Source organism: Delphinus delphis, chromosome 7 (genome assembly GCF_949987515.2).
Source record: "Delphinus delphis chromosome 7, mDelDel1.2, whole genome shotgun sequence".
NCBI classification, from domain to species: Eukaryota; Metazoa; Chordata; class Mammalia; order Artiodactyla; family Delphinidae; genus Delphinus; species Delphinus delphis.
Window position 1 is genome coordinate 15,246,917 of NC_082689.1, and position 24,075 is coordinate 15,270,991.

The following is a 24,075-nucleotide window of genomic DNA, read 5'->3' on the forward strand; positions in this document are numbered from 1 at the left end:
AAACCTCTTATCACCACTGACTTGGCGGACAGTGTGGCTCCTGTGCCCTCAAAGCCCAAGGGAGGGAGGGACTCAGGGGGCTCAGGGCAAGTGAGGACAGAATGCTAGCAAAGCAGGCACATCAAGAACAGAGCTTCTCGGGCTTCCCTGGTGGCGCAGTGGTTGAGAGTCCACCTGCCGATGCGGGGGACGCGGGTTCGTGCCCCGGTCCGGGAAGATCCCACATGCCGCGGAGCAGCTGGGCCTGTGAGCCGTGGCCGCTGAGCCTGCACGTTCAAACAGAGCTCCAGTAAAGTCTCCCTTCAAGTGGATTGCTAGGCCGAGAAAGACAATTCTCCTAACTCCTTTTCAATGAGTATTTCAGGAATGTCAAATCAAGTTTGACTTTTATGGAGAGAACTTTTCTTTCTTTGGAAAAACAAAATACTGAGTTTTAATATCAGAAACTTTAGAGATCATAGATATCAAATCCATTACTTAAAAACAAAGTAGTATTAAAAAGTAGCTAACGCTTACAGTTTTGTTCTGTTGTCAGTAAGAACTTTCTAATGAAGTTTAAGCTAAGAAATACCAGCAGGGGGAGTGGGGATGTGGGGCGGGGTGGCATCGGGGGGAACGACAGGACAGAGGTGGCCACCAATCTACCTGATGTAAACTGCTAGACTTACAGGAGAGATTCAGGAACTCTTCATGTAGCTTACTTCTGGCAAACAACAGTTCTCAGAAGACATCCTTTTAGAATCTATAGTCTCTTTTCAGACGTGTATATTAATTAGACTTAGCCATTTACTGTGAAATTCCTGAAAGTTTCCCTCCAAGTATCTTCTGGTTAAACCAGTATTTTTCTTATAATCAAATTACAGTTGTTGGGTGTTTCCCCCCCCCCCCAAATCAACCAACTTTTTCTTTTTTGAAAGGATAACATTAAAACGTACTATTTTTCAAGTCACTAAAGATGGTTTGGATTAGAAAGTAATTGGAAAGGGGATTCTACTTATTTAATTTCATATTCTGCTGTGGCATCTGACACCTGGCATCTGGTACTTTAGGAATGAAAGGAATTATAAAAAAAAAGAGAGAGAGAAAAATGGGACTATGTACAGATTAAGCCAGTCTTATTAGATGTTTCTGAAAAGAAACAACTTTTATTCTGAATCAGTGATAAGCTACATATTCATATGCCACTATTTCAAGTCACAGTTATACTGATATCTCTCCTTTGAAGCGCTGAATGGTTTTTTCTAAATACTTTCCAAAAGTCATTTGAAAGCAAGTAATAATTCTAAAGATAAAGCATCAGAAACAAATTCTGTCCACCCAAGCTAACTTTAATGTTTAGATCACAACATTTTAGAGAGGCTCCATTTAATTTTTCCCTATTTTTACTTCTTCTTGGCAGTTTTTCAAAACTCTGTGAAAACTTAAACTATGACAAGAAAAGCATTCAAAACATAATACAAATATATACATGAATACAAGAAAAGTTTAAAACAAAAAACACCATATTACAATATCTCCAAATACGATGTGTTCATGATATGGCCAAAAACTACAGGGTTACAGGTCCTCAACACTCCCACTATCCTACGCAGATCTACATTCATACCTTTTCACATATGTGTATTTTTGTTTTGTTTTGCCTTCTTGGTGCCTAAAGTAACTGAGAATCAAGAAAATAACTAATATGACATGAAAAGCATGGTACCTATGATTTTTTTACATCCTAGTCTAAACACATCTTAATTGGTGCAACATCACTCTTAATAATAGCCAAACAACAGACAAGCAATACATATGAAAAGACGTACTATATATAATACAGTATTTTTAGAATCACAAATAATTTCCACACTGACATTAAAAACCTGCAAATTAAATCTTAACTCACCTCATTATAAAGTTAAATGCTCATGTATCATAGCAAGAATGCTATTACTAGAAGCATTCTCAATTATTTCATTTTCTAGTGTAGAAAGGTTATGGTAGAAAAGATAAGGTGCTTTTTCAATAAGGTGCCAACAGACACTGACAGTGGCTGACACACACACCCAGTGCACACTATCCAAGAAAATAATCCTAATTTGGAAATGAGATATATCACTAAACAGCTAGACTAAAAGTAGAGTGGGATAGAATAATTATCCGTGACTAATATGTCATAAACACAGACAACTCAATGTACATGTAGTCAATGAAATAAAGAATAACGTTCCATCCTTTTTTTTTTTAATTCTACCTTAACTTTTCAAATTGTGCCCAATTCTAAAACTTTAGTTTCCTAGTTTCCACAGCTGACTAGAAGACTCTGATATTCTGATGGTAAACTACCAGAGATTAATGATCCACTGGTGCTACCCTTGCTGTGTTTTCTTCTTTACTATGAAACCATAACCCTCTATTGCTATTTTGTTTCATGCAGGACCAACCAAACTTAATTTCTTTTCTAAGAAAAAATAAATATATAAAGAAGACACTGTCAGGCATATATTCACAAGGTCTCAATTTCTTAAAACATAAGTATGGGTATATTTATTTCTCTCAAATGCATACAAGACAATAATTACACAGCAACAAATCTTTTGTTCAACAATGATTTGATTCATAAGCATTTGAATTAAATTTACATAATTTCACATCCATACCCTTGCATGTTTAAATACTGTAAGTAAAAAAGCCCCCCAAATAACCAATTCTTGTATTTCCTATTTATCCCTCTATACATCCAAACTTTAAAAAGTTACAAACTGAACACTATACAGAACATACAAATCATGTTTAAAAACTTGAGGTTTTAAAATCACTGTTCCCCCAAGATGATTCAAAAAAGTCCTCATGCTGACAAGTGCAGTCCTAGGTGGTAAAGTAACTTGGAGGAGGGGAAGAAAGAAGAGACAGACACAAGTTTGCTGTCTTAATATTTTACTAATCCTGTTAGTTAAAAATGGTGATGTCATGAGAAATAACAGTTTAGGTTTAATATGAGGAATGGAGTCTGCCTCACAGTTTGAGACATGCATTTCAAGTATTTTCCTATTTGATCTGAGCTCCCTGCAGCAAACTGATGCTGAAAGAGAATAATTATTTTCTTCCATACATTCGCTCAATGTCCGCCTGGTAATGTGTTTTAAGCTCTTTGCGTTTCAGCTTGAAGGCATCTGTCACCAGACCAGTTTCAGGGGTCCACGGTTCAGGGCTCAAACGAATTTTTACTGGAATTTCAAACTTTTCCAGACTTGCTGAGACGGTGAAAAGAAATGTAAATGCAAGGTCATGAAAAATATACAATTAAAATTCTTGGCAAATAATTTAACTTCCTCAGTCTTTGAGCACTCATCAAAATGCAAAGCCAACAGCTCATAAATCTCACTTCTAAACAATCTATCCCTCAGAAATACAAGAAGAAACAGATTATGTATGAGAATTACAATAGCAAAATACTGCTGAGAAAATCTACATGTCCATCAATAGAAGGAGTTGGATAAATTATGATACAGGCATAAAACGTACAACACTCAGTCACTAAAATTGAGTTAGATCTATCTGGTATGGGTATATAAAGATACCTGCAATATACTGTTAGGTTTAAAAGAAGTTTTGTTTTGTTTTTAACACTAGATAAACTTATATGCAACTAGATGTGTACGACAAGGGTACACACCAAAATAAACCGCATACTTCTAGGGGGCTAGGATCCAGGATTAAGGAAAAGGAAATGTCACTTTTTACCTTACACCTATTTGTTTTCTTTGAATTTATTTTTAAAAATCACTTTAGAAACTAAGAAATAATAAAGTTTAAACAGAATCTTGTCACTGAGCCACGATATTCGCCATGAGCTCTGAGGAAGAATGTCTCCTCACTACTGTGCTTCTCCCACACTGCTTGATACCAAGTAGGTCCTCAACAGTGGAAAACTGAAAGGGGGCGGTGGGGAGCGGGGAGGGGGGAAGACAGGGAAAAGAGATGTAGTTTTGAAGAAACACCTTTCCTTAAAAAGACTGATTTACTTTTCCAGCATTCATTTAACAAATATTTACCAGGGAAAAAAATACTGTATAAAGTGCTTTACTAAACATTCTTTTAAAATACAAAAATGAATAGTTTCTGCTCTCAATGGTATACTACCGGGAAACAGGTAAACACCTAGCCATAATAATGTATATACCTTAAAAGAACTGAATTAAAAGGTATAAGTGCCTTGGGGACAAAAATGATATATTAACTCTAACCTGTAAAAAGAAACAGAAATAACAAAGTTTTATTCTTCAAAGATGAAAAATATGTCAGGAGTGGTTTCTAAGAGGAAAAACCACTATGAGAAAAAGCAGTAAGGCAGGGACACAGTTCTTAAGGGACAGGAGTCTGACACTACGGAGATGTGGGGAGACTCACAGGCAAGCACTGGAAGCCCACGTTCAGCTGTTAAGTGCTCAGTCGGCACCGCACTCTACGACCTGACTCAACATGACGTTAGTTAAGTACAGTGATATCATCTAGACCAGGTTTTAGAAAAATGAACAGAGCTACAACCAAATGACCAGGTGAAGAAATGGGGACTCTAAGTATAATTATGAGTATTTCTTCCCTATTTTGTTGTGAATATGCTTGTATATATGTTAAGCAAATATTTTTTTCTTCCCTCCTATTCTCTTATCACAATATATTAATAAGTTCACTTTATATCACAGTATTTAAGTTACAGGATATCAAAGGAGAAGAGTAAGAAAAAAATCAGTCAAGGGGTCTTCATCCACTTCTGGGGAAAAGGTTAATGTATCTTCAGTTGCACACAGAACAGGTGTATAATGTTAGGTGTTACTGTCTTTACTTGGAAATTAACTATGGTGTAAGGAAATGTATCTGGGTGCCAAGCTGACAAAGGGTGGGCTGTGACAGTTTTATGCATCATCTGGGCTAGGCTAGAGTTCCCAGTTATTCAGTTAAACACTAATCTAGGTGTTGCTTTGAAAGTGGTTTTGTAGATATGACTAAGTCAGTTGAAAGGCCTTGAGAGCAGAGCTGAGGCACCCCCAAACAAGAAGCAATTCTGCCTGTGGACAGGGGCTTTGGCTTGTGCCTAGGAGTTCCAATCCACCTTTTTTTTTTTTTTTTTAACTGTCTGCCCTACAGATTTCCAGGTTTGTCTAGCCAGCCCCCAATAATCATGTAAACCAATTCCCTACAATAAGTTTCTTAATATATTTAACTTACTGATTCTGTTTCTCTGGTGTAAACCTAATATAGATTTTGCTTAAAAATGAAGTTGGGTCCCTTCTTTACATCATATATAAAAATTAACCCAAAATGGATTAAGGACCCAAATATAAGGGCTAAAACTATAAAGCTCTTAGAATAAAACAAAGCGCTATTTCTTTGTAACTTGGATTAGGCAACGGTTTCTCAGATGTGATACCAAAAGCACAAGCAACAAAAGAAACAAATAAACTGTATCTTATAAAAATTAAAACTGGGCTTCCCTGGTGGTGCAGTGGTTGAGAGTCTGCCTGCCAATGCAGAGGACACGGGTTCGAGCCCTGGTCTGGGAGGATTCCACATGCCGCGGAGCGACTAGGCCCGTGAGCCACAACGACTGAGCCTGCGCGTCTGAAGCCTGTGTTCCGCAAGAAGAGGCCACGACAGTGAGAGGCCCACGCACTGCGATGAAGAGTGGCCCCCGCTTGCCACAACTAGAGAAAGCCCTCGCACAGAAACGAAGACCCAACACAGCCAAAAATAAAAATAAATTAAAAGAAGGCTCAACATTTAAAAAAAAAAAATTAAAACTGTTGTGTTTCAAAGGATACCATCAAGAAAAGTAAAAACACAACCCACAAGATGGGAGAAAATATATCTGATAATGGATTTGCATCTAGAATATATAAAGACTCATACAACTCAATAATAAAAAGACAACCTCACTTAAAAAATGGGCAAAGAATCTGAACAGCCATTTCTCCAGAGAAGACACACAATGGCCATTAAGTACATGAAAATATGCTCAACATCATAAACCACCATCTGAAATACAAATCAGAGCCGCAATGAGAGGCCACTTCACACGAACCAGGATGGCTAAAATTGAAAGGATGAACAATAATGAGCGCCGGGAAGGATGTGGGGAAACTGGAGCCTAGTACAACGTTCGTGGGAATGTAAAATGGTGCCACCATTTTTAAAAACTGTCTGGAAAATATTTAGAAAAATATGTTCTGGAAAATAGCCTGGCAGCTCCTCAAAAGGTTCAACATAAAGTTAGCGGAAGCCCAGCAATTCTCCTCCTAGTTATCTAACAAGAGAAATAAATAAGCATATCACGCAAAAGCTTGCGTACAAACGTTCACAGCAACATTACTCATTAACAGCCAAAACTGGAAACCACCCAGGTGTCAACTGATGAATGGATAACCAAATATTACTTGGCAATAAAAGGGAATGAAGTGTGGATACATGCTACGACAAGAAAACATGGATGAACACTACATGCCGAGTCAAAGAAACCAGTCACAAAACCCCATATATTATACGGTTCTACTTATACAAAATCTTCAGAACAGGCAAATCTATAGAAACAGAAAGATTAGTGGTCCCCAAGGACTAGGAGGTTCGAGGTATGGTGGGGAGTGGCTGCTAACAGACACAATATTTCTTTCTGAGGTGATGACAGTGTTCTGAAACTGATTATGGTAATTGTACAGCTCTGTGGATATACTAAAAAACTATGCAATTGTATATACTAAATGGGCAAGTTGTTTGGTATGTGAATTATATCTCAGAGCTGTTAACATATACATAAAATTTAAAACTAAAGCAAGAAGGCATATACATTTTAAATTATGCTTAATTATTGTTTCAGTATTCTACCTTACTTAGAAATTATGTAGCTTTCTAATTTCATATCCATTAATTAACTCAATTTAGCATCAGACCAAGGATTTCAAGTTACCTAGAAAAAGTTGGAAACTATTTTCAAGCTGACATACTACAAAACACAATTACTGTTGAAATAAAGGGTCAAAATGATTTCGTCTGATTAACTATAAATGCAATTTACATTTTTCATAATCTTGAATAACATATCTAAGGAGAATAAAAATGCATACTTGTATTACCCATGACTCAGAAGGTACAGCTGTTTTTATGAAACCAACAACATTAAACGAAGTCTCTCTGCACTCACCCCTCAACACACACACACACACACACACACACACGCGCGCGCACACACACATGCACAAGGGGTGGAGGACACATGAGTTCAACCAACTACCAGCACACTAACAGTGTAGCAAAGAGTCCTGGACGGTTCACTGCGGGCTGGGGTGTCCAGGAAGCTAAGCAGGGCCTTGGAAACAGCTGAGAAGAGTGGAGAAAGGGCCAACCCAGAAAACAGAAGCTGCTGAGAAGAGGACATTCTGAGACACGTCCATCAGTGGTGGGCGTGGATGATTTGTGTGTCCCTAAAGGGGCTATAGTGGGGGACTGATAAGTACGTTCTTCTCCCTACTAATGGTGGGAAAATATGATTGGTTTCTAAGCAGGAAATGTAACCTAAGCCCTTGTAGCAAAAACAGGATAAGCAAGCTTAAGTAGCCTCTTCCCATCTCAGTTCTCAGAATCAGCTGAACACTCTCTCACCTGAAACAGCAGCTTCAGAGAGCACTTTGAGCACCTCATTCTCCATTTCGCAGCTGTTACACAGCTCCTCCCAGGTCCCTCGAAGTCCCCTCTTTCGTGCTAGTTCCGTTAGCTCCTTTTGATTCGGCACAACAAATCCAATGACGTAAGAATGATAACTGAAATAAAGGGCAACTTGGTTAAGGCACCACATGGCGTACACCGTGTTAACTGCGGTTAACTGGCTACGCTGACATTTAGCGATCAGCTCTTCACCATCCCAAGCGACACGCGTGAGGGCGTACCTGGTACCACCACGCTTGCTGTCTGATTCGTAACGCGCTGCGGTGCTCTGGCAGAATTCACTGCTAAAGAAACCTGAACCTGACATTTCGTGATAAATTTCAACTATGTGTATAACTGCTATGAATTATGCTTTTTTAAAAGAAAATTACAAAATCAGAAAATTCATCCTTAAAAAATCAGTAATTCACATCAACAGATTAAACAAAACTGAAAGCTAATGTAGATATGAAACTGTTTCTAAAAAAATTTGGCAACAAATCAAAGTAATGTGATTATACGTATTTCTTCCTTTGTTATCGTGGGAATGTGTGTTCTAGAGGAACTCTGGAGTATGCCCGCTGAAGGCAGCGACCTGAAGAAATGGCAGCGGCATCAGGAGAAGGTCGGTTCTGGTTAATATCACATATGAAAATCCAGAACTGTAGCATCACTAAAGAAAACACTTCATGACTAACAAAGGGCAGAATCATTTATAAACCAATGTAGTAAATCTTTAAAGTGGGCTGTACCTCAAAGCCTATTTCTAAATTGGTTCTCCTAACACCAGATTTTATCTTTTCATAATAAGCATTATGTCAACTGCTGCAGTAAGGGTCCCAGGCTGGCCAGAAAATATCCGATCATTAACCCTGGAGAATGATTGCCACATGCAATACTGTTATGAAAAAATGTAATCAGGGTGCCAATCTGAAATTCCAACACATTTCCCAAGAGTGCATTTCTGGGATTTTAACTTTAAACTCTCCTTCCCAGCTGCCTCTATATCATCGTGGGCTCAAGATGCTATGTATGAAGCCACAGCTTAACATGGCTTAAGGGGGAACGGAAGCCCACACCTGGCTAGGGTCCCAAGCAGGCTCAAACTGACAGGGGGTGGTAAGAACGGAGCAGAGCACTGCTCTCTGACCCCACCCCCAACTTCCTTCTTTACTCGCCTCTCCTCTGGACTGGCTGTGGGAAGCTTCCCTGTGCAGGGCGACAGGTAGCAAGGCAGCAGGGAGGAGGATTTTATTTCCTTCCCCTTCCTGTCACACAGAACACCGCACTGAGATGTAAAACAGAAAACAGGGACAGAAGATAAGGAGAGGAGCATCACAAGGGAAGAATCGCTAATGGCCGTAATGAGAACAGGCCGTTCCCAGAGACAATGGATAAGAAGGAAGAGTTCTTGGTATCACGTTACAAAGAAGGCCGGCATAGAAAGGAAATGCCAACAGCACACCAAATGTTTTAAGTAAAAGTAGCATAAATTCTACTTTCTTACCTGTTTGCATATGCACAAATGTTATCTATTAGTGAGAGATTCTTCAAAGCTGCCTCCACTTTCCCAAGAGAAACATATTCTCCTGCCTGCAGTTTTACAAGGTCCTTTTTACGATCTGCACAAAAACAAGGCCGGGAGAGGGGCACATTGGAGGACAATATTATTATAACTTTAATGCATAGAAATATTGGCCATTCCCTAAGTAATTTGCTATCAATTAAGTTCACTATAGTAGTTATGCTAAAATTAAAAACACATAAAATTAGGCCCTTATTTTTGTACGACTGAATATATTCTTTTAAAGAACTATATTCTGATTAAGGGACCCCATCATCAGGGCTTCAGGCATGTTCTGCTGAACAGGTTCTGTTCCTGGTATACATTAATACCAGGAAGGTCAAGAATATACTCAATGCCATCTGAAAGCTCACATTCTAACTGAAGAGAAGCAGGACGACAAAACGTATCACTTTAATACGATACAGTGGTACTAGGTGTTAGGACTCTCCAACCTGCTGATTTTCAAAGAATTCCCACAAGTGAGGCCTGAGCTGAGTCTTGAGGGAAGACTGAGCAGTGGCCAAGTGGAAGAACACTGGCAAAGAAGAGAGCCATGCCAGCTTGAATTACTGCAGCTATAGGAGGAGGAAAGGTCTTCAGCGGGAAAGCAGCCAGTGAGACGGGGGTTTAGTAATCACGCGGCGGCAGCGAGAGGGTGCATTCAGCGGGGGTAAGCACAGCAACAGAAAGGAATTTCTTGCAATAGGGTGACAGAAAGTGCAGGCCTGACCTACGATCACAGAAAGAGGGACAGACAGGAAAGAATGATCTTGAGGCAGATGTCATAAGGTAAAGCAGTGGGATATGGATTAGATATGGGGAGCTGACTGAAGAGGTTCTCATCTCCTGCCAGTGTCTAGATGGCACGACTGGGATAGAAGTGCCATTAACTGAGAGAAAGAACCTAAGAGGAGAAGCAGGGAAGGTATTTCTCACCCACAGGCCCTAGTACTGAGCTGCCAGGCCTTCCTTAGCTCTCACAGGCAAGGGAAGGACATGGTTCTGACAGGAAAAGAGCCCTAATAACCTCGAGATAGCAAAGAATTCACAAAAATGAATATTCCCTATTAAGAACTGGACTCTTTAAGGATTATCTAGTAGTAGTTAAAAATACCACTGCTGGGCTTCCCTGGTGGCGCAGTGGTTGAGAGTCCGCCTGCCGATGCAGGGGACACGGGTTCGTGCCCCGGTCCGGGAAGATCCCACATGCCGCGGAGCGGCTAGGCCCGTGAGCCATGGCCGCTGAGCCTGTGCGTCCGGAGCCTGTGCTCCGCAACGGGAGAGGCCACAGCAGTGAGAGGCCCGCGTACCGCAGGAAAAAAAAAAAAATACCACTGCTGTTGAACAGATCTTGAGACCTCATAATATGTCAAGCCTTATAAATTCCACACAGTCCCTATTGTACATTTTTATATTCCAGGGATAATGCAGAGACCATACCAACACTACATAAAGATGAATTCTTACACTATTAAACAGCTTCTCTAAATATATAGTCTCTCTTTTGAAAAGCTATTTTGGAAACATCCACTTAAAGAAAAAAAGTATTACTTCGCTTACCAATAATCTTCAAACAACCATCAGGGTCAAACTCTCCAATATCTCCAGTACAGAGCCACCTCTGTCCATTTTCATCTTCAAAAAAATCAGCTTTTGTTTTTGCTTCATTTTTGTAGTATCCCATTGTCACATTTTGGCCACCAATAATAATTTCACCCCTAGGATGTGGTTTGTCAGTATTAAAGTATCCACCTAACAAACATAGAATAATTTAGAGTTAATTCAACATTTTTATCCCTGCGTGCATCGTGTGAATACTTGAAACTATTAGTTTCTAAATAGGGACATCTGATTTTGATCCAATCAGCGTTTCCCAAAGGAAATAAGGCAGGCACTACGAACAAAATTCATCAACATAAAACTAGTTGCAAATTTTCAGCTGCTTAACCCTAAGCACTTCTGCTTTCAAACTACTATTCCAAGAAAAAAATTAAACTCAAAAATCCAACATCTACTGTATAAAATAATTACATATGGACGACACTGGTCAATTCCTTTAAGGATTCTGTAGAGATTCTTAAATATCATACTAGTAACTGATAAAAGTGTTAAATTGTGCATTTTGAGAATAAATCTCCGTATAAAATCAAATTACTATATATTTAGAAGATTTATTCCTTACAGATAATTTCAGAAGGGTTCCATGTTTAAGCTTATTAAACATTTTCACTAGTTCTGCTAAAAGAGAGCTGAAAAATGACACCCAAGCCTTAGACTCTCTTTGCATAAAAGAAAAGTGCACCCAGACAAATCACAGATAACATGTACATGCTAATAGGGTCATATAAAATTTTTAAGAAGTGACTAGTATTTAAATGGCATGAGCAATACATTTTCATGTAATTATAGTAAAAATTTCCTTCTGATAATTTTGGGTTGAAGCCCTCGGAGAAGGGAAAGAAAAAAGAAAAAACAGGTAAAAATCTTCAGTTTCATAGAATGAATTATATGATTTTGTTTCTACAAAATATGTTCATTTGTAACTTATGGGCATTATTTATTTAGCACATTTCTCAAGTTCTTCCCATAATTCTTATTTGCATTTATGTACTAACGTAAGCAAATAAAAACAATTATAATTCTTTGAAGTCATCTTTGAAAGAAGCAAAATAAATGCGTTCATATAGCTCTAGATAAAATATTTCTATTATAAAGGACAAACGTGAGCACTGTGGGTGATTTTACACTCTAAAGTAAGGAAGGAAATGAAGCACAATTCTAAAGTTTAATATTATACAAATGAATGCTCTGTGGTTAAAAGAGGTTATTACCTTCCTCCCAGTTCTTTAATTTGATTTCACAGCAAACTAATGGCGCTCCCACTCTGCCAGTATTGTAGTCCCACACTAAAATGCAAATGAAAAGAAGTATTTGATTATAGTAGTTAATAAATTGCTTCATTTTTTTAAACTACAAAAAACCAGTGATTTATCCCAAACCTTAGATATCCCCAGAGAACCCTTAAATGCAGAAGTAGCATATTGGTGAAGCAAGCTGTGTAGCCCACACTGAAATGTTTTGGTTTTTTTTTTTTTAATCTGAATTGGTTATAGACATTTAAAAATCAAGACATTTTACAAAGGAGTATGGAATCTCCGAGAACAATGGGCCCACATTTCCAGCACAGCAACAACTGTAGCCCCTATCAGATGGTGCAGGCCTGCTCCAGTTTCCCCAGATCCCTTACCATCACATTTTCTTACACCAGGGCCCACTTCACTCATTTAAGTAGCTGCCTAGTTCATGAGTTTGTCTTCTCTATCTTAAAGGATAAAGGAACACAATGGTTTACACCTATTCTACTTTCTTACTAGACTTAACAGATCTGCAGTACAAATAACCTCTCCAATCTTCTCCCATGTACCACTATTTCAAACTGAGATCTCTGAAGCTTCCCTCACATCGGCTTATACTATCACACCCTATGTTTTCATAAATTCATATAGTAAGAGTTCAGAGATCACACTGGAGATTAAGATTGTTAACTTTCAAGGATCTGGGAAAGAACCCACCACTATTATGAACTACTACTGCATTATGTTTCCTCTTCAAAGAGCATTCAAATATCAGAAATGAAAGACTGATATTTAATACTTTACAGACTTATAAACCGTAACTGATTAATCACACATCCAATGGAAACCTTAAAAATGGAAGCAATTAAGGCTCTTCAGGGACCGTATATGCATGTTTTTAAGATTGCTTGTCTATTTTGTGCAAAACAAGACTTAGAAGCAGATTCCCAAAATATATAAAATATAGAGAACGTAACTGAAAACTGGAAAATACAGAAGTAATGCAGGATAAACCTGACATAAGAATGGTGCACAAAAGCGCTCAAGGTAAATAGGGGAAAATGAAAAGTTAAGAGGTTTAGTGTTCTAGAAAATACAAAGGAGGAGCATAGTTTTATCTAGGACTGGAGAACAAAGCACCTTTCTTCCATAAAAGGGCATATAAGGCACTAGGGGAGTCATCTGGGAACCACTCAGGTAATGGACTGCCCCCTCAACCCCGTCACCATGATAAACTCCGGAAAATAGATTCTCTAGACCGGAATCTAGTTTCTCGTTGCACTTAACACAGACCACCCACCCCAATAAACATTTCTGAATTTGAGCCTTAATAAACATACCTAAACAACTAGAAAATACACACTAATTTTTCTACATAAAAAGAAATTTAAAAACTGATATAAGATGATAAATGTACACAATACAGCCAATGCTTGTGACAAAAACTTCTTTTCTAGAAAGCTAAGTAGTTTGTTTTTTGTTTGTTTGTTTGGTTGGTTTTTTTTGCGGTACGCGGACCTCTCACTGTTGTGGCCTCTCCCGTTGCAGAGCACAGGCTCCGGACGCGCAGGCTCAGCGGCCAGGGCTCACGGGCCTAACCGCTCCACGGCATGTGGGATCTTCCCGGACCGGGGCACGAACCCGTGTCCCCTGCATCGGCAGGCGGACTCTCAACCACTGCGCCAGCAGGGAAGTCCAGCTAAGTAGTTTTTAATACTATCATAGTCTTTTCCATAGTCTTAATTCGAAAACTCCTCTAGATGAATTATTGACAATGAGATACACCTAATACATTCTAAAAACATCAATAATCACACTACTTGGGATTTACGCCAATATTTTAACTGCTCTTCTACATATCTGCAAAAAACAACCCATACTAAAAAGTGCCTGGAGTTGCACCCCAGCCTCTGTTGGACACACCACTTTGTAGATAACACTAACCTTCTGTAATTGTTCCAGCCCCACAAGATTCAGTGAGTCCATATCCCTGACCGACAGGACAGCAAAAACAGATGTTCATGAATCTCTGTGTGGTTGCAGAAAGTGGAGCACCCCCACACAAGAGAAGCCGAATATTTCCACCTAGCAAGCTTCGAACTTTCCGGAAAATAAAGCTTAAAAAAAAAAGAAAAATCAATCAGATAATCACAGAATTTTAAAGCCGAATGGGATTTTCCAAATCTTTTAGCCTAATCTTCCAATTCTGATACACAGGCACACAGTGAAGATATTTAGAGTGCAGTTCCAGAGCACCGCAATAGAGTGAATATTGCAATAAAGCAAGTCACATGAATTTTTTGGTCTCCCGTTGCATACAAAAATTATGTTTATACTATACTATAGTCTATTAAGTGTACAACAGCATTACGTCTAAAAAGCAATGTACGTACCTTAATTAAAAAACACTTTATGTTAACAAATGCTAACCATCTGACAATACAGGGTTGCCACAAACCTTCCACTTGTAAAAACACAGTATCTGTGAAACGCAATAAAGCAAAGTGCAATAAAACGAGGTACACCTATATGAGATGTTGAGATTAAGTATCTTATCCAAGGCCACAAAGCCAATTTAAGAGACTCTCTTGACCCACTACTTAAATCTAAATGTTTATTCAACCAAGAACATGTGATTTTTCTCTAGTAATAGTTGAATTCAAAATTGTCAGGTTTAATTTTATATAGTAATGGAAAACCCTTGCTTATGGCCAGAGCAATTAGTTTTATATCATTATATAATACATATTATATTAATACTGAATAATCCTATTGTATCTTCATAAAATTTAGTATGAAAAGTAAATTATTTTTTTGCTTTCGCTTACTTCATTAAAGATGTATATGTATTTGTATACAGCAATTTAACTCTTTAAAATTTCACTAATTCAAGTTGAAGTATCTGGTAAATTAAAAAAGAAAACAATTCAAACATCTAATTGATATGTTTCTGAAAACACACTAATTAAAAAGATTGCTTACCACCTAGATGAAAAAGGGGGAAGGGTTTTGTTTTGTATTTTAATAACTTTGAAAAAAGACCAAGAGGCAATCATTTTTATATATATATATATATATATATATATATATATATATGTAAATAAGCTTTACAAAGCAATTCTGTATCTCACTGGAGATATGAGTAAAAGGCAGGAAAAAAATTATAAAGTTTTAAATAATGTGAAACACATGTGAAAACTACATTAACGTTCCCATAAAAATAATTTGAATGTCATACTTTTATTTTCTAACTTCTAAACAATTTTATAGTTAAATCTACTTATTCTATTAGTGCCATGGCGGGGGGGGATGACAGGTGTGTGGCAAAACTCATTTAACACTTTAAACACAAAACATTTAATCATATTTGGTTGCCATTTTATATTCATATTGAAATAAATATAAAAGCAAAGAGAAACTTCTCAAAATAATTAAAATTATATTAAGTGTCCACAGAAGACATAAGCACACATTTAACACAGTAAAATTTTTAGTGAAAATTTTTTTCAAATAACCTTGCAATCTTTTTTAATTGCTCATATTCTTATGCAAGATGGATTTTTTTAGAGTCCCTTTGACTTTTTAAGATAATTTTTTCTTATAACTATCTCAATTAATTGGGCTATTAATGTGAATAAAATGATCAAGTTATCAAGGAGAGGGAGAGCCTTTACTTACCTATCACACAGTGGAGTACCATGCCCTTTTGAAATCTGTTCCATTTTGTAATTATAGGCGAGAATAAACAGAGTGCGTTGAAAATTACTCATTCCATTCACTTTATTCATGACATTTTTGTAGATCCGATCCATGATTTCCTAGATGTATAAAAATGAGTTAATACAGTCAATAATGCTATCAGCTACCTTATTTAAAACCTTAACACCAGATTACTATTTCCATCAATAGAGGCATTTTAAAAGATACATTCTGTCAAGAATAAACTTTTAAAATAGAGCCACAATTTGTTTAAAAATGAGATTTCTGTAATTTTTAATAGATGCTCATGAGTAGTAAAAAAGGGGGGGCAGGGAGATATTAAAAACCTTAGGGCAGTAATATGCCATTATTGATTCTTTATACTGCTTTGCTCTTATTTATTCTGAACTAAAAACTAAACTCACTAAATAAATGAACAACTATATAAAATTAAGAGAATTTTAAAAACCATTCTATCTTATAAAGATATAAAGTACTACATTCTTTGCTCACAACAAGACCATGGGGTTATTTTGGTTGGTTGTTTGACTTTTAATGCTGCATCCATGAAAAATTTCCTTGTCTGCACTGTGTTTTGCTTACTATGCCTATTCCTACGACATATACTTTAATGACTTGAAAGAGTTTCTCTCTACAATTTTAAATTATATTTAATATTTATGTGAACCAAAACTTTAAAGAAAGATAGTACTAAGGAAACTACATACCTAATGAAACTCCAAAATTACTGGTCATTTATATTTGACTTTGGAATAACTAAGCAATTATGCTTGAATGTGAACACTCAGTATCCAATTATAATTCCCAACACTTTCAAACAAAATCAGAGAGCCTCGTAAAATTTACATTAAGGGAGCAGAAAATCATTGCTATCCCATTTCTACTGATCTTATTCCCAGGCCCCTCCCTATGCCTGGTATTAAATTAAGATGCACAGTGCTGCTAGGGTAATTCAAAGTTGCACCAACTTCTCTGTCCCTTTTTTTTGATGTCTAGGCCAGACTTTCCCCAAGGACTCGGCAGATATGATTTGCTTAGAAGGAGGTGATCTCAAACCTTTTCTCCTATCTCCTGCTGGGCTTCAGGTTTCTACCAATAGCAAACAGATATCACAAAAATGATTTGAGCAAGAAGCTATTTAGGGAAAGGCACTGATAATATCATATCGAAGCTGAAACTAAGTTGATTGTTTAATAAGCAAGAAAAAAAAGATAAAACAAGATCAAATAAATACTGTAGAGCTCAAGGTAACATAGATAATGAATAAGGAATAAATCCTACATAAACTACCATGTCAACAGCATCTTTTCCACTAGCATTTACTTTCTGTAGATGCTTTTATAGCAGGCAATATTGATTAATGGTCAATTCTTACCGGGACAGCTGCCATCAGTGTTGGTTTCAATATGGATGTATCTCCTTTACTTCCTTTTTTTATTTTTGAAGACTACAGAGAGAAGAAGTTATCTATATAAAGTGATCTTTATTTTAAAAATTCAATAAAACTCTTAAAAAACACATTACAAATTCATCATTTTAATTCACTCATATTCTACGTAGCACTTAAAAGGCAAGTTCCTTTAGAATGATGAACTCTCAGCCTTACAATATACTGTCATACTGAATGAAAATTGTGTTAAAGATAATTATGATTTTTTAGTATCTCAAATCACAGAATTTAATTTACCTGATCTGCTAAAGTCTGTGGTGAAGAGTAGCCAATGCAGCATCCATGAGAAAGACAAACAAGCTCAGCACTTAATTCTAAAACATGGGCCAGAGGCAGATACCCGATGTAAACATCCTTCTCCCTAAAAGAAAAGGGAGATACAGGAAGCGACAGTCAGGTGCTGTTTCTGTGAAAACGGGAGCGAGCTTTACCCTCAGGGCTCAATCTGGGCTCTTTGTGAGTGCATGCGCGTGCGTGCGTGCATGTGTGTGTGTGTGTGCGTGTGTGTGTGAGGAGAGACAGACAGACAGAGACAGGCACTGAGGGTGTCAGGGAAAAGAACTGTAGTACAGCTCAACCTAAAGCTGAGGAGGCAGACACTCTGAGGAAGTGGCTCCTGTTTCCAGGTCCTCCTGGAAGGCACTCACTAACTGTGCGTGCTGCAGAAGCAAGGCACCAGGACAGAAGAAATATGGGCTTGGAGGGGGGAAAAAGAAAATGAGCGTTCTTTGGAAGGACAGAAGAAATTCCCCCAAGGAGGAAATGGTCTTTAAAGCTAATGGGCTATCAAACAGGAGAGTTCAAATAGGATCCACAACCTTCTGCCAGGAATCTCAGGATGAGACTCATGTTCTGAGAGTTAAATTATACCTTACGTAATAAAATGTGTATGTATACATATCCATATATTTCAAGAACTGCTCCCATTCCCAGAAGGAATTAGTTGCTCTTACTTTTTTTTCCTAAAAGTTATGCACACACAAGAAAAATTTCTCTCTCCATCCCCAAATTCAATTCCACAGTAACATGTGTGTGTATAATTTCTGTGCATCCAACCACTGCACTAGATCAGTCATCACAATATTGATTCCATCTCTGGGAATGCTAGCTTTACCACCCCTAAAATTCGCTCCCGTCTGGTTTCCTCCATTGGTCTCGTTCCCATCCCAGTATACCCACTCTCCCCCAGTACTACCGGAATGTGTCTTAAAAAGAAAAACCAGAGACTGAATAGAGAAGCTCAATAAGCATTTATTGGATATATTATTTGTTCACTTGAAGTATAATATTTACGTATAAAAATGACTATGAAGGTAACAACACCGACTGATTAAAATAATTTAAGACATTTAAGTCAGTTAAAGTTTGCACTTTTAAAGTAATAAGTAAATATTAACAATGATGTCTATCAACTATACTTTAAAACCCCCAACTAGGGCTTCCCTGGTGGCGCAGTGGTTGAGAGTCCGCCTGCCGATGCAGGGGACACAGGTTCGTGCCCCGGTCCGGGAAGATCCCACATGCCGCGGGGCGGCTGGGCCCGTGAGCCATGGCCGCTGAGCCTGCGTGTCCGGAGCCTGTGCTCCGCAACGGGAGAGGCCACAACAGTGAGAGGCCCGCGTACCGCCAAAAAAAAAAAAAAAAGCCCAACTGTAACTATTTTGTAATTTTAGTGTCCTTTTCTTGAAGAAATACCTACTGTAAACAGACTCTGAAGGACTAATTTAACAGCGTAGTAATAAATGACACAAACGTTAATGTAACAACAGACATAAATACTGGACTACCCCAAATTTATTTACTATGACATACCCCAGGTCTGGAATCCTTTCCGCCATCCCAGTTATACCAGCAATAAGGTTACTATGGGAGATCATGACCCCCTTTGGAAGTCCTGTGGATCCACTTGTGTACATGATTACTGCAATATCTGAGGGCACTGGTTTGCTATGAGGTTTGTTTTCTGTATTGGAGAAGAAAAGACACACATACTTCTGAGAAATTTAGCTGTATCACCAACTTTTTCATAATCATCTGTTTGTCTAAGTGAGTTAACAACTATTAATTGGGTTCATACAAGCTCAACAAAACAGATCAAGTCCCTGCACATTAGAGATATATGCTATTGGGACAGACACAAACAAATCTATAATGTTATAAGAGCTTTGAAGAAAAATAAAGCAGGGCAAGGTGAGAAGATGTTAGGAAAAGTGGCAGGAAATGAAGGTGAAGTAGCCGCCAGCACCATATCATGCCATCTCAGAGGCCACGCGAAGGACTCTGGATTTCACTCTGGGTGGAAAGCAATGTTACTTTCAACAGAGGCTTGTCATCACCTGTGACAAGGATCACTTTAGCTACTGTGTGGTTACCTAACTTAGAAAGGAAAGAAAGGAGGTATAGGGAGAGAAAAGGCCATTCCAGCAACTCAACTAAGAAATAAGGGTGGTCAGAGGAGGGTACCTAGACATTTGCTACAAAACGTTCTCTGCTTCAGAGCGGTGAAGTTAACATGGCTATACTCGGAATCCTGGATTAAAAGACACTGTCCCTCATTTGCACAAGCCTAAGAACAGCAGCCAACATCCTACAGAGGTGACACAGTAAGAAAGACTAAGAGAAGTAGGTCATGGATAGCACTGGTGATCTGCCTGAATTAATCTTGGAACTATCCTAAATGCGGTCTTCTTAAATAAATGAGGAAAACATTTTAAACACGTTCCCAAATGAACTCTTTCTCTCCCACCTGTCAAGATATATTTCTTGACAATTGTTATCATTCAAGTTCTTGCTTCCTAATCCGCCATTCACTCCTTCATCCCATGGCACCATTCTCCTCTGCCACCAGCACTTAGAAGCTGCTCTCTCTGACGTGACACTGGCTAAGAAGTCCAACAGTGCTTTTGCAATCCCCGCATCACCGGACTCCTCCAGTGCACCTGGTCCTGCTGAAGACTCCTGCATCACTGAGGGGGCTCCTTTCACTCGGCTCCCACGAACCACACGCTGCATGTCTTCTTCCTTCTTCTCTGACCAATTCTTGGTGGCCTTTGGAGGTACCATTCTCTGTGGGTGACCTCACCTACTCCCACAGCTTTAATTAAAATCTGTTTCTAGCTTCTAAATCTTTTAACTCCAAATTAAACTCCAGCGTACTAGACTTGTATAGGCCACTCCCCACTACAAAGCTACATTTGCATGTCCCACCAGCAGGTAAATTCAACATGTCCAAAATTAACCTCAGCATAACCCCATTCCCAAGCTGAGTCAATGTTTACATCTAATTCATCACTATGTTTCCAACTATAAAGGAAGTACAGTCCCACCATCCTAACAGCTTTTGTGATATCCTTAAACATCAATATATTCTCTAACATCTTCTGACACTTATTTGAGAGTGGGAATTTCCGGTTACCATGCCTGGGTGTGCTAGTTGGAGGACAGAAAGATGTCCCCTCTGGAAACAACACAGTTAGAGCAGAAAGTAAAAGGAGGAATGCAGGTTTAGACACTTTACATATCTGTTAATACTTACAGATAATTCACATAGGGCAAGTTTAATGGCATTATTTGTTTAAATTTGTTTAAACAAATAATGGCATTATTTGTTATCTGGTTTAAACACTAACATTTAAACCAAAGAGAAAAAGGGAAACGGGAAAACTGTATAATGTAAAAGGTACTTTAAATTAACTTCAAATAAATACTACTTTTAGAACATTTTAATAAATTAACATTGTTTTTCCTTAAGCTTTTTTTTTTAAAGGGTAGATGACAGTATACCTAGAGTGACCTTTCTTCCCAAAGTGATGGCCTAGGAAACTAGTCTGTCACTTGATCTAACTTTAGAATCAAATATCTGGAGCACTTCTGGAGAACACGGTCACTGTAGAACATGCATGAGGAACTGGGAAACCACCACATACCCACGCTGGCCTTGGCTCCCAGAGCCTGCACTGCTGCCATGGTGTGCACGATGACGCCCTTGGGGAACTCAGACCAGGTCGGTGGTTTACCGTCCACAGTGATGATGTGCCGCAGGCATGGGACTAGAGAAACTATATCCTGGAAAAACACAAGCATTCGTTGTATTCTTCATTACTCTTCATTAAATAGCTTGACAAATAGCCCAGGACACAAGAAAAGCAGTTTACCATATTCAGCAAATTGTTAATTTCTTGCCTCAAAAAAGCAAGAGTAGGGTGTAGTGGTACGAATACGTCTTTTTTCAGATGGAGAACTACTGGTCTGAAATATAAGTTACTGTTTTATGACATTAGATTTACTGTGTGTACCCTTGTTCTTTGGTAAAATCTTAATCAATAAAGTCAGTTCCTTACAAAAACGGGCATGTAAACACACACTGCCTGAACTACAGGGTAGCCAAACACTCCTCATGCTTTTAAGAGGCAAATAAAGATACAGGGGGAGAGGAAGGGAATCCTCTTATAAACTTGTGTTTAAAAAAAATCAGATATTATTGTTTTCACAGAGTTGTCTGCAGACGAAAGAAACCCCTTCTGTAGTTTTGTAAAGTCTTTTTCTTCCCTTTAAAAAATTCTGAAACTTGTAATGACTCAAATGCTTCAGAACCAAGTGAATTACTAGTTTAAAAATAATCCTTAAAAATTACAAATTTATTGAAAATAGACTAGAAAACAGATGAGCACAATAAAGTTGTGATCCCTTCACCTCTGACATGGACACATTGACAATTAATTTGTAGCTCTCTGCGCTGCTTATACACAAATATATATGAAATCCACTTTTTCTTTTCTAAAGAAGAAGAATAAAGTATGAGAGTCCCACAAAGTTTACAGAGATATTAAGGATTTTAAAGATCATAAAAGAACTAAGTATCAATAATGAGCTCATGGCACTGAAAATTCTAAAGTACGGGACAGTTATTAGAAAACTAGTTCTCACCTTCAATTTTGTTTGTAAGAGTTCTTTACTAGTAATGATGTTGGTCACCTCTGTTTCATTTAATCCATGAACAATTGCTGGACCCCCTAGAGTAGCATACAACGTAACAACTACAGGGAAAAAGAAGGGCAAGTCAGACATTTGGACATTTCATGGAAATACTGAAAGGAATTAAATAAAGCCTCTGACCGTGGATGGAACATACTAAACCCTAAACTGTTAGATCCACAGTTTGTGATCTATTCATGCTGTCTTTCTAAATTATTTTAATATATTAACTAACATTATGCCTACTCACCCTTCTATAACTTCCCCCCAAAATTGCAATATTTTAAAATTTAAAATTTTTTTATTTTATTTTGTTTTGCCTATAGATGCTATTCTGAGACTGTCATGTTGAAAGGAATTACATTTGACTTCTAAAATGTCACAGTCTTAGCTGTTAACTACTTGATACTAAAATATGAAAAATATACCAATAAGAGAACACACTGAATGTCATATTTAAGATATTACTTGTTAAGAACATAGCATGAACAAGTGGTAATACTGCTTATGCTAAAGTAGAAAAATCTAAAGAAAGACATTCTTAGAAATGTCAAAATTAAATAATGATGATGAGGATGAAGAGAATTTTTATTTGCTTTCTCCCTAACTCAAAAAAGGTAGACTTAAAGTCACTGTAAGAGATAATTAAATCTTCTTAGAAGAAACATACTGTAAACCCAAACCTGTGACAACAAAAAGGTATGCCAGCTTAAAAAAAAAACAGCGGAGGCATTTACAGCAAGAAATCTGATAAAAGTAGCTTTTCTGTTTCATCTGAAGGATAAGCAATGTCCATATTTTGCATCATATTTGGCACCAAGACCTCTGAACTAAGCCTCCAGGACTACCTCACAGACTGAAGCACCACAACTTCCACAGGTTGTGTTATAGTTACAACATAAAAATTATCATTTAACGGAGCAGCTAGGTTTGAGTATTGGAAGTGTTTTAGAGGCCAGCTGTTACTGACAGAAGTGGCATAACAAGATGACACTAACTTCAAAAAAAATTCTGAGAGGGGTAGCAGAGCAATGACCCACAGGTACAGATCTAGCTCCCCAGACCCAGAAAGTCCCCTCTGAACAGGTTCAAGTCCCCTTACTATACATGGTATAATTTGTTCCACGACTGGTTCCTTTTCCAAAATAGATCAACAATTCTAAGTGGTAACAAAGAGTTATCCACTGATTGGATACAAGGTAAAAATTAACATCAGAATCTTAAATCTCTTGGGAGTAAATATTTATAATAAAAAGTGAGTATCATCTCTCCCACATTAGGTCCACGCTTTGAGAAGATAAGAAAGTCCACGTACGCTGAAAATTATACATGAAGCAGGCCTGTGCAGCGATCATCCACTCAGCCCTGGTTTCACAGAAGATGGCAATGTTGGTCTTTGGTTTCTGACCCAATATCTGTAAGCCATTTCCAAAATTAAAAGCGCTAACGAAGACATCTTCAAAGGACAGCCAATTATAGTTCCCAAGAATAACCTGATAAAACAGAAAGCATACGAATGGTTTTCAAATTAACCAAGATATTAACTTCTAGAAAGAAGCCAGGATGTGTCCACATTTTGACAGACCAGAAAGCTGTGTTTGTATATAAGCTATTTTGTTCTAACGAAAAGCTGGAAAGTGAGTTTCAAGTGAAAAGTCTATTTTTAAAATTAGCTCTTTTGTGATATCTTCTATGACAGCTCAAATCTTTTGCCAAATCTTTAACTGTAATTTGGGGGTAGGGGGTTGTTTTCCTTTAAAAAAAATTATTCAAGGTTTGACAGGATCTTAAACGTCAACTTTCTGGCCAAAGGCACATATATTAAGAATTCA

General features: G+C 37.8%; 1 protein-coding gene across 2 annotated transcripts in view; it reads right to left on the minus strand.

The window, feature by feature from the left end:
* Positions 1-1,114: 1,114 nt before the first annotated feature.
* Positions 1,115-24,075, minus strand: part of ACSL3 (acyl-CoA synthetase long chain family member 3) — an 82,508-nt gene continuing 59,547 nt past the window's right edge. For both annotated transcript variants that reach the window (XM_060016037.1, XM_060016038.1), the window contains 13 exons: positions 23,559-23,736; positions 22,196-22,305; positions 21,196-21,334; positions 19,082-19,232; positions 17,507-17,630; positions 17,195-17,266; positions 15,778-15,917; positions 14,044-14,216; positions 12,076-12,150; positions 10,805-10,996; positions 9,185-9,299; positions 7,636-7,793; positions 1,115-3,236 (listed from right to left, as the gene is read on the minus strand). In XM_060016037.1, the coding sequence (XP_059872020.1) occupies positions 3,079-3,236; positions 7,636-7,793; positions 9,185-9,299; positions 10,805-10,996; positions 12,076-12,150; positions 14,044-14,216; positions 15,778-15,917; positions 17,195-17,266; positions 17,507-17,630; positions 19,082-19,232; positions 21,196-21,334; positions 22,196-22,305; positions 23,559-23,736 (1,785 nt within the window). In that variant the 3' untranslated portion in view covers positions 1,115-3,078. The remainder of the gene's footprint in view (positions 3,237-7,635; positions 7,794-9,184; positions 9,300-10,804; positions 10,997-12,075; positions 12,151-14,043; positions 14,217-15,777; positions 15,918-17,194; positions 17,267-17,506; positions 17,631-19,081; positions 19,233-21,195; positions 21,335-22,195; positions 22,306-23,558; positions 23,737-24,075) is intronic.